Source organism: Penicillium citrinum (genome assembly GCF_028827155.1).
Source record: "Penicillium citrinum strain IBT 23319 chromosome Unknown utg000005l:1.0-1900146.0:1.0-1900348.0, whole genome shotgun sequence".
In the NCBI taxonomy this organism is placed as follows: domain Eukaryota; kingdom Fungi; phylum Ascomycota; class Eurotiomycetes; order Eurotiales; family Aspergillaceae; genus Penicillium; species Penicillium citrinum.
This window is the reverse complement of record NW_026622690.1, coordinates 1,747,997-1,762,310: the sequence shown is the minus strand read 5'-3', so window position 1 is coordinate 1,762,310 and position 14,314 is coordinate 1,747,997. Positions and strand designations below refer to the sequence as shown.

The 14,314-nt window shown below is 46.5% G+C and overlaps 6 protein-coding genes across 6 annotated transcripts; 3 read left to right on the top strand and 3 right to left on the bottom strand.

The window, feature by feature from the left end:
- Positions 1-1,011: 1,011 nt before the first annotated feature.
- On the bottom strand, positions 1,012-3,337 carry N7469_006488 (Zn(II)2Cys6 transcription factor domain-containing protein; the record flags this gene model as incomplete). Its single annotated transcript, XM_056645406.1, is given in 4 exon segments — positions 1,012-1,975; positions 1,989-2,977; positions 3,030-3,209; positions 3,281-3,337. 4 exon segments carry the CDS (start codon positions 3,335-3,337, stop codon positions 1,012-1,014), a joined length of 2,190 nt encoding a protein of 729 aa, XP_056500644.1.
- A 623-nt stretch (positions 3,338-3,960) lies between these two features.
- On the top strand, positions 3,961-4,665 carry N7469_006487 (PHD finger protein; the record flags this gene model as incomplete). The annotated part of the gene is made up of 1 exon (XM_056645405.1): positions 3,961-4,665. The coding sequence occupies one exon, from the start codon at positions 3,961-3,963 to the stop codon at positions 4,663-4,665; it is 705 nt and encodes a 234-aa protein (XP_056500643.1).
- Positions 4,666-5,593: 928 nt separating this feature from the next.
- Positions 5,594-8,267, top strand: N7469_006486 (glycoside hydrolase family 92 protein; the record flags this gene model as incomplete). Its single annotated transcript, XM_056645404.1, has 6 exons — positions 5,594-5,744; positions 5,811-5,843; positions 5,894-6,003; positions 6,054-6,880; positions 6,939-7,622; positions 7,685-8,267. The coding sequence occupies 6 exons, from the start codon at positions 5,594-5,596 to the stop codon at positions 8,265-8,267; spliced, it is 2,388 nt and encodes a 795-aa protein (XP_056500642.1).
- Positions 8,268-8,671: 404 nt separating this feature from the next.
- On the bottom strand, positions 8,672-9,969 carry N7469_006485 (NAD(P)-dependent alcohol dehydrogenase; the record flags this gene model as incomplete). The annotated part of the gene is made up of 4 exons (XM_056645403.1): positions 8,672-8,914; positions 8,971-9,529; positions 9,598-9,727; positions 9,801-9,969. 4 exons carry the CDS (start codon positions 9,967-9,969, stop codon positions 8,672-8,674), a joined length of 1,101 nt encoding a protein of 366 aa, XP_056500641.1.
- A 1,741-nt stretch (positions 9,970-11,710) lies between these two features.
- Positions 11,711-13,009, top strand: N7469_006484 (uncharacterized protein; the record flags this gene model as incomplete). Its single annotated transcript, XM_056645402.1, has 4 exons — positions 11,711-11,743; positions 11,814-12,426; positions 12,485-12,680; positions 12,730-13,009. 4 exons carry the CDS (start codon positions 11,711-11,713, stop codon positions 13,007-13,009), a joined length of 1,122 nt encoding a protein of 373 aa, XP_056500640.1.
- Positions 13,010-13,181: 172 nt separating this feature from the next.
- Positions 13,182-14,109, bottom strand: N7469_006483 (L-xylulose reductase; the record flags this gene model as incomplete). The annotated part of the gene is made up of 3 exons (XM_056645401.1): positions 13,182-13,475; positions 13,527-13,781; positions 13,843-14,109. 3 exons carry the CDS (start codon positions 14,107-14,109, stop codon positions 13,182-13,184), a joined length of 816 nt encoding a protein of 271 aa, XP_056500639.1.
- Positions 14,110-14,314: the final 205 nt, after the last annotated feature.

Genomic DNA, 14,314 nt, shown 5'->3' with positions numbered 1-14,314 from the left:
CCAGTTTTATGTTCTAGCACGACAGGCGTCTATCAAAGCCCTGCATGTGCGGAATTGGCCCGGGACTGTTGATTCGACATCTACCGATAGTCTGGAGGGCCGTGCTGCATATCATAAAAGAGATTTGGACATTCTAAGTGGTGGAGCAAAAAAAAACACCCTTTTATCCATCCAGATTATCCTTATTCAGAATTGGTAATAGTCAATATACTTTTATCATTGCTGTATCTGGACTAGTATGGCCATCTCCACTCCCCGGATTCTGAACTTTCCCCGCATTTCCTTATGTCTCCCCGTTGATAACTTCCAATCAGTCTTTTTTGCTCTTCGCCTGACATTGCCACCGGCCTCGGATCGGCAAGACGATGCGGCCAACTGCCGCACTCGGAATTGCTCAGATAGCGTGAGGGTACGGTCGAGGATGCTTATCTAGTGGAAATTAATGTACTAGGCCGAAACCGGGATTTGGACCTGACTCTGGTCAATGATGATAAGGATCAAGAGCTCACATGGTTTCGTAATATCTCCATCGAAATAGTAAAGGGGTGAACTAGTCTATTGTTGAGTATATACCTATTATAATGATGTCAATAAGCCACACAAGTACTGGTCTATTTCCCTATTTATCGCAACTATGCGTCGAAGAATTATTCTCAATCATATTCAATATCCTAGAGTGGAACAAGCAATAGTATATAATGCCATTCTCACGGGTTTATATCTTGTTCGTGGTGGTCGGAAACAATTTAAAGCGACGAGAGAAAGTGGATCATTGATCCAATTATTTGTGGTTAGATAGATACAAGGCCAATATGAGTACTACTAGTACATACTAGCGTGAATCCCTCCATATGAAATTCCGCAAGGTGGAGACTCAATCTGGAATGAAAAAGGGGCGTTTTCTTACGGAGATATTCCGCCTTGTTGGGTTCCAACAGTCATTGCTGAGACTGGGAAGAAACACATATAGAAAGGTGGACGTGGAAATATCCATTCGCAAGGTTATCATATCTATCGATTCCAAGACGCCTCTAACTTAGTGACGGCATATTCAGTAGCCCAGCCGAGATCAGCCTCAACTCCTCGTAGAAGATCAACCACTATTTGATGCTCGTCCGCACCCTCCAAGCATTGCCCAATAGCAAATAGTAGTGGAATCATGTGTACGCGTACACCTGCTTGCGGTCGTCCTAAAGCGATGCCACAAAGTTCGCGACAACGATATTCAACTTTCTTGGTGACTTCCCGATATCCCTGTAGACGATCGAACGCAGTGCTAGGAGCACTGAGCACATCTGGTGGCTGGTTGATCAGAAGGGCGATTCGGCCAAAGTGATAGTGTTGCATGGCAGCGGCACAAGTAGAAAAGCTGTAAAAAACTTCGGGAAATGGCAATCTGGCATTCTCTGATGAAGCAGAAAAATCCCTCGGATGGTCGATTCGCACGCATGGACGAAAGGTCTCTGGAACACCTTCAAACCAAGTCTGAAATTGAAAGCTAAGATCCAGCCACGTATTCGTGTCGTAATCATTGCCCCCTGGCGTTTCCTGGCCTCCACCTGGCTTGCTAGAAGGAGCCCCAGTCCATTGTGCGACCTGTGATTGTTTCGACCGTGCTAGGAAATTGATTACTTTACATACTAGCCAGCAGAGCCCATTGGTCGACTGATCTTCCTGGGAGAGATGACGTGGGCCATTTATATTGGTGTGTAATTTGTCGTTTATATCGAAAGCTATACCCGCAGCACGCCATAGAGAAAGATTTGCTGGATCAAGATGCGTCGGTATGCGGTTGAAGTATGCTCCAAGGTAGTCTTGACGAGCCAAGTTCCAAAAGCAGGCCATTACTCCATGGGAGAAGACTGTCATATTTGGTTGATTGGTTCGCATGATGATGTCAAATATATTGCGGATACCATGAAGATGTCTGCATTTGTCCTTAGCCCGACGGTCAAGAGAGTGGTCCTTGTTGATGCTATAGTACTTACGTGTGCCATTGATCTCCGTCTGCATCAAACAGCCTATAAAACGTCAAGAGCACAGCTGCAGCGAGCATCTCTTCTGTCTTTCGTGAAAGATTCTCGTTGGATGAGTTCTGGGTGTTTTCCGATGCTCTTTGTAACCATTGACTGACTATCTCAAACGGCGATTGCAAGACCGCTGAGCTGGACACCGCGGTATATCCGAAAGAAGCAGAGTTGTTCATGTCTGAAACCGCCATATAATAATAATTCGCAGCCTTGAGGTACCAGTCGGCTTGAGCTGCGTTTGGGTACATCTCAGTAGTAGCGGGACTAGTAAATAAGCACCCTCCAGCAGATAGCTTTGCTCCCTTCACGCGAGCTAACTGCTTTGCCGCTAATGCTGCGGCGGCATACTTTAATGATGGCGAATCGATGGCCCTGATCGGTACATACACCGAGAAGAACTTCCCCGAGTCAGAAAGATCTAGCCAAGGACCAATTGTCTCCGCAAAGTGACGAGTTAGAAATGCAATTTCATGCTCCGTGTCTGTCATGAGCTCGGAGAAGATATCATGGAATTCTTCTTTCTCGCTCCGCTGTGATGCGCTTGCTGGTGACACAATTCGCTCTAATCCGGATTGAATAATGCCCCCTTGATTGTAGGCTGCTTCGGATGTCGTCTTTCGACCTGCTGAAATACTTGGCGATGCTGAGCTGCCAGTGAGATTCCTGGAAATCTCATCCCCAGCAGTCTGCTTTGGATTGGAGACAGAATGTGTAGCTAGGTCATCAAGGAGCTGGAATTGACCTTGTAATGCTTCTATTTCAGGATTCTGTGAAAGACCCAGTTGAGACGTTTGTGTATGAGCATTGGAACGTGCCCCCGGTTCATTTTGCTCAAAGGTGAAGCCCGGCCAGTTCATCTGCGCACCTGAAGGGCCGCCAGGTTGAGCTGCATGGAGAGTTGATGAATTACCAGTTCGGTTACTCTGAGCTTGGTTATTTTGGGGGCTCTGTATCAGATGTCAGTGTCTTCTTATTGAAGATGAAGGATAGCTGACCCACTTCACCAGCACTGGCACCAGCGTGGACCATAGCCCCTGGTTTCGCATGTGTCTCTTGATAAGGAGCATATCGACGCCGGACCGACGCTCCTTGATCGATAAACTTTCTAGTCTGAACATATCCGGGACATTTCACACCAGCAGATTCGCACCTCGTACAATGCGGGCGTGTCTCGTCACACTTGCAAATCAATTAAGGATGTTAGAAGACCCACCGTCCAACCCAGTCTGAAATAGCAGGTGATTACACACCTTGAGATGCCTTTTCTTGCATCGCTCGCAAGCCTTATTCGACGGTACCCCCGGCATAATGGCGTTTCGCGGAACTTTCAAAATTCTTCGGAGTGCGTCTGGAGTATTGAGGTCATTCCAGGTCTAGTGCGGTAGTTGATTTTCTTCAAGCCGTGCGAAATCTGAATCTCGCACGCACGGATTACATGAAATTTTGTGGAATGATGCGTCACATTCTGTGCAACCTTTCTGGAGGAGATTAAAGAATGGAAACCATGATCATATTCAATGAAGAACAAAGTAGCCATGGGGGAATTCTTGGCCGACGTTCATTGATGAAAATGATGCTTATGTCACCCGGCCCGAACTCGGCTCAGCCTCGGGAATTCCTGAAAAGGGCGAGTTCCGACGTTCTCGAAAACTTCGTTTTCTAAACTTCTTGGAAACTCGGCGATGGGATGTTTCAGACGGGACGATGCTTCGAAAATCCCGAGAGTCACATTCTGATCAATCAGGGAGAACTCGTACGGGCCAAACAGTGGTTCAGTCTATTGAAAGTGATGATGCCCATTCATTCAGATCCTCCCAGCAGGATCGATCTCTATCACGGCACGCCGATTTGAATGATTCAGACATAGGTCGGATCTATTATGGATGGATAAGTGAGTACTTAGCTTTCGTCGTGTGTGAATTTCTATAGAATGCTCATATCGTCGATAGACGCTGGAAAACCACACCATTTCGTGTGCTCGAAATGTTATCAGCCAGAAAACCTCCTAGGCTGTGGAACTTGTTGTAGATCTTACCATGTGCAATGTTTACCTTTAGGTCAAGGTCAGGAGCAGCCATGTTCATTTCATTGCCCATCTTGCAAGTCTCGAGCCTGGGACCAGGCACCACCTCGACTTCCAGCCTCCGTCGTTAAGTCTCAAGATGTCACCCCAGTCGCAAGTACGCCAGCCAGTACTGATAACTCACCCTTGATGGCGAGACACAATCTCCCAGTTGGTTCGTCTGCGACGCTCGCTTCTCCCCAGGAGGATGACTATGAGCGAGCTCATCCATCGGAGGATCTTCCGAGCATTTCGGAATTGTATCCTTATGTCCAGGCATATCTCGCTCAAGCAGATGCCCCGGGCCATCAAAGCGAGTTTCAACACCAAATTGCAGGCATGCTACATGAAGCTGAGTCTTATCGGATCCTCCTTCGGAAGGTAGCTGCCTTGCGAGAGGAATTCACCCGGGTTCAAACCGAGAATATTCAGTTGAAAGCTTACCTGAACTCGCGTGTGCCCACTAGAGAACCGGTTATATCCAGCCCCTCGACCCTCCCGTCATATATCCCCAGGCCATCATCGGATACAGATGGGAAATCTTGGGATAGCATCGTGTTAGACCTTATTTAAATGTTCATTCAAAAGGGTCGTCTACAACATACATAACATACAGACTCGGCTTACGGTCAACATCATATTCGCCTGTGTAACAACTGGAAGCCTAATTTCAATGTGATACAAAGCAATTGAATAATATTTAGTGCTACTCAAGTCATTGGAAATTGCCAACGTTTCTATTATAAACATCCGATACCCTATAGCACTTTTTCGACCGTCCAAAAGTTCACCAACCACAACGCCAACTGCATTCCCGCGACTGTTCCTTTCCTCTCCACTTCAAATCTCACCTCAACAGTCAACCATCCCACATCCAGCAGGATCCTATCATTTCGATGTAGCAAATATTGGGGTTACATGAGGTCGCAGTATTTCCCCACTTGCAATTTCGCGGGGCAAACATTCCCCGCAGCTCGGAGATATGTACTTCGTGCTGAATTACTAGTACTTCGCCCAATTCATCAAAGATCAGCACTCGATCAGGAACCTGGGGGAGCTAATACCTTCTCCCCATGAGGCCGCCTGGCTCAATTTGGAATTCAAAGTGCTTATCACTGCGGCTAATACCGCCTCGCACTCATAATGGAACGGAGAAAAGAAAGATGTGCGTTGAAGGAGGCAGCGTCGGCCACGGCTGCCCACGCAAAAAGGCGTCACAACTCGAAAGGGCCAGGCGATGCGACGTTTGCTCTTGCAATTAAATTTGAGCAAATCAGGGATGGATTGGCTTCTTCTGAGGGGAAAATGCCGAGATTTCCCCCTAAAAACCCATGCGCGTTGCCGATAGACCCGCGAGGAATGTAACTCACTTCCGCAGTAAATAAGGAAGCGTGCATCCTCCATATGACACGCGCTCAGCCTTTGAAACTAAGCTCTGCGTAACTTCGCCTCGTAATCACCGATATTTGTGTCTACTTGCAACAGTGGCTTGCAATTCGTTATGGTTCCGCGTCTGCTGCCACGCGCAGAGGCATTCGGTGCCATCGCCACGACTCTGTTCGGCTCCGTTGCTTTGAACACGCAGGCAACATTGGCAGACAAGTTTGATGTTCTAGATTATGTCGATCCTTTGATTGGAACTGCCAATGGAGGTAAGTTCTCTTTCGATATATGAATCATGTTGAGTTGTAGCGTCAGCTAATTAATGCCTGGGATAGGCCATGTTTTTCCCGGCGCAACATTGCCATTCGGTATGTAGCTTGTCTCAGTGTAAGAAGATCATACTACTGACATATCATAGGCATGGCAAAAGCTGTTGCTGATACTGTTGGTGAGAACCAGGCGGGATTTGCGTTCGACACGACAGTCGTCACTGGGTTTTCACACATGCATGATTCCGGTACTGGTGGTGTATGTTTTGCTCGCTATCTGTCAAGAAGTCTTTAAACTAACAATACAAGTCACCTTCTATGGGAAACTTTCCCATTTTTGCTCAATCTTCATGCCCGAATGACGACCTCAATCAATGCAAATGGCAGCTTAATGACAGGGCTACGGCCTGGGATAGAGATTCGCCCAAAGCCCGACCAGGTTATTTCGGCATCTCCCTCGACAACGGCGTGCATGCTGAAATGACAACAACCAACCGCTCAGCGTTGTACCGGTTTACTTTTGATCAGGGCTCGGCCGAGGCGCTGAGCCCAGTAATTTTGGTCGATTTGATAGATCTCCCACAATCTAGAACCAATGGAACTGCTAACGTCGATAAATCAACGGGCCGACTAACTGGAAATGGTACATTTAGTCCTAGCTTTGGAATTGGCAGTTATGATCTACATTTCTGCGTTGACTTCAAAGGTGCAGAGCTTCGCGATACCGGTGTTTGGACGAAGAATCGCGCCAATTTCAGCCGTGAAACAGTCACTCTCACAAACGACGGTACTAACTCGCCTGCAACTCTCTCTGCTGGTACATTTGCCCGATTCAAATCTCCCAAGGACAATCAAATACTGGCTCGTGTCGGTGTCAGTTTTCTGAATGTTAACCAGGCATGTCAAAATGCGGAGCGAGAGCAACCCAATTTCGACTTTGAGGGCACTGTCTCTGCCGCTGAGGCTGCTTGGAGAAAGAAGCTGGATGTCATTTCTGTGGACACCGAGGGCGTTTCCAAAGATTTCCAAACAATTTTTTGGAGCGGCGCGTACCGTACCATGATCAGTCCTCAGGATTATACAGGCGAGAACCCGCTCTGGAAAAGTGATGAGCCCTACTATGACAGTTACTATTGGTAAGAGTTTTTCCCGCGTCAATTAACTCTAAGGCCTTGATCTGATATGCGATCTTAGTATTTGGGACTCCTATCGCAGTATTCATCCTTTGTTGACTCTGGTTGATCCCGTTTCACAGTCTCTGATGATGCGGAGTCTCATTGACATCTACCGTAATGAAGGATATCTGCCCGACTGTCGAATGTCACTCTGCAAGGGCTTCACACAAGGTGGCTCCAATGCGGACGTCTTGGTGGCTGACGCCTACGTGAAAAAGGTCCCGGGAATTGACTGGGATACTGCCTACGAGGCTGTGGTCAAGGATGCAGAAGTCGAACCTGCTAACTGGAATGTCGAGGGACGCGGCGGTCTCCATAGTTGGAAGAGCTTAGGGTATATTCCAACTGATGATTTCGACCCCTACGGCGTTGGTACTCACACCCGAAGTATCTCGCGCACTGTTGAGTACGCCTACAACGACTTTTGCATTGCCGAATTGGCCCAAGGAATGGGTCACAAGCAAGATTATGAGAAATACCTTGGACGCTCCGGAAACTGGATCAATATGTACAAGCCGGATCAAAAATCCAGCATTCAGGGCGTCGATACCAACTTCACCGGCTTTATGCAGCCTCGATACACGAATGGAACTTGGGGCTACCAAGATCCGATTTTCTGCAGTCCTCTGCTCAACTTTACATCTTGCTACCTCAACCCTGACGGGCATGAGACCTATGAGGGAAGCGCATGGCTATACACTTTGTATGTATCATTTTTCGACCTTCTGGCATAGTGGAGCTTCGATCACTAATCATAATTCACAGCTATGCGCCCCATGACATGGGCTCCCTCATTCAGACCCTGGGAGGTGCAGAAGAATTCACGAAGCGATTGACCTACTTCCATGAATCTGGTCTCCTGTATGTTGGCGACGAGCAGGCCTTCCTACCGGTTTATCAGTTCCATTACGCTGGACGTCCTGGTTTGTCTGCAAAATACAACCATTTCTACATTCCGTCTCAGTTCAACACCACCGTCGCTGGTCTCGCGGGCAACGACGATAGTGGCGCAATGGGCTCATACGTGGTCCTTAGTATGATGGGTCTTTGGCCAGTTCCAGGTCAGGATGTCTATCTCATCACGCCTCCTTACTTTAAAGAAGTGAGCATTCGCAACGCTATCACTGGAAAGCTTTCCACTATACGAAATGTGAACTTTGACTCCAGTTATAAATCGATCTACATCCAAAGCGCGAAGTTGAATGGCAAAGAATGGACAAAGAATTGGGTGACTCACGATTTCTGGGCTGAAGGAGGCGTTTTGGAATTAACCTTGGGACCTGAGGAGAGTGATTGGGGTACCAAGATGGAAGACCTCCCGCCAAGCATCAGCAATTATCATTCTTGAGACTGATCAAAAAGCGCGATGGGCAAGAGCTCGCTGACACAATCATTGTTAATAGCAATTAACCTTCGTGGTTATCTACATATACTTACATCTCTTAGACAAACATCTTTATCCTAGTACACTGACGGCCTTTATCATATTCTGTGTGTTTCAGGTACTACAAATGCTCTTCAGGGAGCGAAGCTTCACTTCTTGACGAACGAATGTAAACAGTTATACACTGCGGAAACCCATTCAGAATCCACCTGTACCCAGATTCTCTATGGCTCAACGGAGATTGAATCAATTAGAAGCTAGTAGTGCGGACTATCTAGACCTTTCATTCACTTTCAATGTACAATCTTCTTTCAATTCTCGTAATACAAGGGCGCGCTGTCCCATCCCATGTCTCACGCGGATTTCTTTCACGAGGAAACGCCTTCAATAACAACTTTGATCACACTCTCCTCCCCTCTTCGTACGAGTTCGAAAGCTTCCTCTGCCTTTTCAAACTTGAAACGATTAGTTATGAGTCGCTTGACGTCAATTTTACCACTGGCTATGAGGTCCACAGCTGTTGGATAGCAGCCAACCGTGTACCGAATTGACCCTCGAATATGGAGATCACGAATGCACGCAGTCGTAATTGGGAACACAACGTTCTGGGACTACTAGTTAGGCTGATCATTACATGTTGTATCACAATACGACAGTTGATACTTACCTCTCGGCCCATTCCAGCTTGAACATAGGTACCGCCCTTCTTCGTCAAGTGTATACCCGTTTGAATGCAGGCTTGTGCCCCAGTAGCTTCCAGCACCACGTCGGGTCCTTCTCCCAGATCAAACTTTTCCTTCATGATACGTGCAACTTCTTCACTCCAGACAGTCTCATCCATATCACTAGGCTTGGCTGGGGGTATAAATACTTCATCTGCGCCAAATCTTCGGGCAAACTCTGTTCGAGACTGACTAATGTCCACTCCGATCACTTTCTTAGCCGAATATGCTTTGCTCACAGCTTGGCAGAGAAGTCCAATAGGTCCACATCCAAAAACCACGACAGTCTGGTTGGGACTCACATTACCGACTTTGGTGATCTGGACCGCGACTTCTACTGGTTCTACCAAAGCTCCTTCTTCCAGATTCATGTGCTGTGGAAGAGGATAGCAATAATCGGATTGAGTAATGTAATACTTCGAAAGTGTCCCATCATGTGGTGGTGTTGCAGCAAATACCGTATCTGGACAAAGATTATATGCACCACTGCGACAATAATCACAACTAGGGGAGAACGAGTAAGACTTTATATTTTAAGTCGCAATAACCCCAAACAGCAATGTCGAACTTACTGTCTGCAGGGGACACCAGGCTCGATTGCTACTCGATCACCCACCTTCAAATTTTTTACGGCAGATCCGATTTCAACAACCGTTCCAGAGCTTTCATGTCCCAAAACAATGGGAGACTTGAGCACAAAATCTAGTCGATGATAAGGTTAACCGCAAAATTCAGAATATCCTTTTTAGCGGATAACCTTCTAGGTGAATAGTACCTCCAATCCGCCCTCGTTGCCAGTAGTGCACATCACTTCCACAGATTCCAGTCTGCGCAATCTGAACCCGTACATCCCACGGATCTTTCAAGGTCGGAATGTCACGATCTTCGAGGACGACATCTTTCACTGCGCGAAGAACAAAAGAAGGGTTTCTCTCGGCTGACATATTTCTGATAAGGCAATTTTTGTAATTTTGCTCTCCATAGCATACTTCGAAATTTGATTGACCTGAAGAGATTATTAAATGTGCATCTTGTTGCTCTTGCGTTGTTGTACAACGGACTATCCCCGCACTGCGGAGTCTCCACGCCGACGCCGGAGTACACCTCCGCTGCTTGTGATGCAACAAATTTGGTCTATTCATTTTCTGTTCCTTGCTTTCTTGAATGAGGCATTCTTACCATCAACTTGTTGGGGTAGGCAATCTTGTGTCCCCGTGGATATTTCTCCCTGGTCTTTTACCAGTGCATTCAAAATGGTTCTGAGGCCTTCATTCATAGCACGAAGTGTCGAAAAATGAACCGTAATCTGGAGTAGAATGATGCTTATCATCCTAACTAGATAACAGGTAGAGCTATCAGACATTAAAAATAAGGGTCGATGGGGTTTCCAGTGATTATAATTGCGTTTCGCGATGAGAAAACATTGGCAGCTTTGCGGTGCTGACATTTCTTCTTGTGTTGTGAGTCGCTGGGCCCTCTGGATACTCAAGCAAGACAATCCCGAGATCGAAATTCAAGTTTTGTTACTAGTCATAGCAATACTAAAAAATAGCATAGTACATCTACGGATTCTGTGTTCTTATTCTAAACAGCGTGTTTCCCGCCTGGGACGTTGGAATCGAATTCATGCATTAAGAATATGAGTTGGTTGAAGGTATAATCTCCAAGAAATCAATAGCTTCAAGCTTTTCAAGAATGAGTTAGCTCCGACAATCAGCGTGCAAATCGATATAAAACACAAAATGAATTGAATTGAATTGCTGAACTGTATACAAAACACGTGACTTCCCAGATTGGAAAAGAAACGGCGAGGCTAGCCTCATTCGGCATCCCCGCATGTTGCCCCCGCGGGGGAAGCAGGGCCCGACATCAGAAAGGAATCTCAATTCAATCATATTGAACAACTCTGGGGGCTATTCCGTACATTGTACAGCTATTGATATGTCGGAAGCATCAATGGCCAAAGCGCCGTGTTCGAACTGCCGAGGTGAGGCTAAGGTATACCGTTGCATAGTTGCATGCTGGCTGTGACTGATATAGTACATACTTGCAGCCCGGCATCAGAGATGTGATAAACGTCTCCCAATTTGTCATCGGTGTGAGTTGAGGGGGCTTGAGTGCAAGCCTGTGCAGAAAAAGACCGTTTTCCGCCATGGATCGACTGCCAGCTTTGATACAAGCTTTACACGGGGACAAGTATGGGTCAACAGCAAGCCGAAAAGTTGGCGACCACCAAAACACACGCCAGTTTCTCGGAATAATCACGAGATTACACCTGGCTCATTGGACGCCAATGAATGCTACATGAATGATGAGTCTCCGGGTGTTTCTGTATTGGATGAGCGTATCAGAACGAGCCCAAGTCCCCATCCAATAACTCCGCGAGACACTTCAACTGCCTCCAATAATATTCGCGCTGAGGATTATCAGACGATTAATTTTGCAAGTCCACAAGAAGGAACCTTCCAACGGCTTCAAACAAGCAATCATCTATCTTCCCCGTTATCATCGTCGAGGAGTGTTGAGAATACGCAAATACACATCGGTGGAACTGATCACTCTTACATCGGCTCTGGAGCATACCGCCATTTAAATTACTGGGATCCGGAAACAAATATTGACTACTCTATTTCGCCAACGCCTACATTTGATAGTGTTACTGAAAGTGTTCAAGAGGCTTGTCTCATGCGGTACTTCATTGAAGAATTGTCTCCATGGGTAAGAGAAAGAAAACATCAGATATACTAGTTTGCTCAGAAGAGGGCACTCAAGTGCTAACAAAACATAGTTTGATCATTGTGACGAACTAAGACATTTTCAATTCGTGGTTCCTCGGCGTGCGCAGAGTTGTCCGACCCTTAAAAATGCCATCTTCGCGGTATCGTCGCGGCGCCTGTGTCGATTACCCAAATATTCAACATCGAAAGGAATCTGCTATCGAGGACAGCTTCTACCTTGTTTGAAAAAGTCGAGCGCATTAGAGTACATGCTGAAGTGTATTCCAGATCTCGTCAGGTTCCCTGAAATCCAAGACCCAGTACACCAAGAAAACATCATGGCTGCGACTGTGATTTTACGGCAGTATGAGGAGATGGACGAGGAGATGGATGAAAATGAGCTGGACACAGACTATTATGACGACCAGCGTGTCAACTTTCTGGCTATTACCCAAAGCATCATCGATTCAATGACCGAGTCCCCCTTGGAGAATTCCTTGGCGAATGCAGCTTATTGGATTGTTATACGACAAGAGATTTACCATGCCTATACTCGGGAGAATGTCCCGCATATGAGATTTGATACCAATAAATGGCGCAATACGTCTATAGCTAGCGACATGATTATGTTTGCCGGGGAGGTTGCCACTTGGTGCTGGGGACAAAAGCATCCTGGGGAATGGTGTAAGTCTGATTAGCCTCAAGGCACTGGACTTCTAGGACTAACGTATATATACAACAGCACAACTCAAGTTGAGAGAGCAACAGCTAGCTCATGACTGCATGGGAGAGATTGAGCCTATTCTTGATCTCAACGCAGACCGTGCAAAAGGCAAGATTTTTCCAACTGTATGGTACAAATACGATGTTCAGGTTACCGCAATTCAGCACTTTCGATTAGCTCAGATGATCCTGATAGCTGAAAGTCCATGTCTAGAGTAAGTGGGAAGAAGAAATTCGCGGTATGAAAATGCTAAGCCTATTTAGAAAAGCAACCCGAGCCGGACATCGCAAGGCTGAGGCCCAAGTACGGGCCACCGTCTTGAATATTTGTGGTATTGCATTGGGCCATCTCAGAATTCAGCCTGCGCTGGTCAATGCAGTTATTGCTATCACTCTTTATGGAGAGTATTTCACTGATCGAGATGAGCGTGATGCATTGGTTGGTATTATCAACAGGACGAAAGAGCTACATGCTTGGCCAATGAGAAAGCCCTACGAGACTTTGCAACGAAGATGGGAGATGGTAGATGATGCAGAATTGTGACTTGCTGTCTTTGACGAGATATATTGATAGACACAAATCTTGAGTGCTTTGATAGAGCTTGCATATTCTAATGTTCGCCGTTCAAGTATACCTATATATTGGAATCTATACTATATATCCAAATTAGGACGACCAAACCAGAAATACTGGAATTTGTCCCAGTTTCGTACGCCTAGCGACACGTATATCCTCCATCCACTATTATATCCGATCCAGTAGTATATGTGCTTGCATCACTGGCAAGATACAGATAAGCTCCTTTCAGCTCTCGAGGATCAGCATCTCGCTTCAACGGAGTCAGGCTATACCACTCTTCCTTCATGCTGAATGCACAATCTCCGCTGATGGGCGTATCAATATAGCCAGGGCTAACCGAATTGACGCGGGCGAAATCGGCCCACTCGACAGCCAGTGATTTTGCCAAATGGATGATCCCTGCTTTACAGGAATTATAGCATGCCTTGTACTATCAGCGCCATCTCATATGTTTCTATAAATTAAATTAAATTCGACTTACCTGTTGTTGAGGGACATTCACAGCATGACCAGACATCGAAGCAGTGAAGATCAAATTTCCATACCCCTGTTTACGAAAAATTTGACCAGCAACACGAGCGCAATAATATGCACCCGAAAAGCCAATGTCCATCACTCGATGCCAGTCTTCCAACTTGTCATCGAGTCCTCCTGCCTTTGAAGGAACTCCGGCATTTGCAATCATAACATCGAGTCTTCCAAAGTCACGAACCACTGCATCAGTTACTGTTTGAACCTATGTAATCATCCTAGTATCAGCTCCAGTCGACCTTCTCTTAGAACGAAAAGCATCTTACATCTGCAAATTTCTGTACGGCGCAGCGATATGCCCTCGCCTTGACACCAAAATCATGCTCTAATTCCACAGCCAGTTTATCCGCTTCAGAAGAGCTATTATACCACAGCGCGATATTTGCACCGGCCTCTGCTAAGCCACGGGAAATTTGATACCCTATCCCTCCAGCGCCGCCAGTAATGATGACGGTCTTGCCATCCATCCGAAACATCTCAAAGATGCTATCAGAGAGCACTGGATCAGGACGACGGATACTTTGGGAACCCATCTTCGTAACTCCTCAAAGGGCAAGGAGATTTTTTTTTCCGCTGGATCGTAAAATTGAGGCTAGCTTTCATACCAGCTTGAAGTATCTACGTCCCTCATATAGCTCCATGAAAGGACCTTGGAATCCGATCTTGTGGGCTTCTTCCCCATCCACCGTGAAATCAGTACACTTGATCCCCGGAGTTCCACCTCCGAGCATGAGGTAT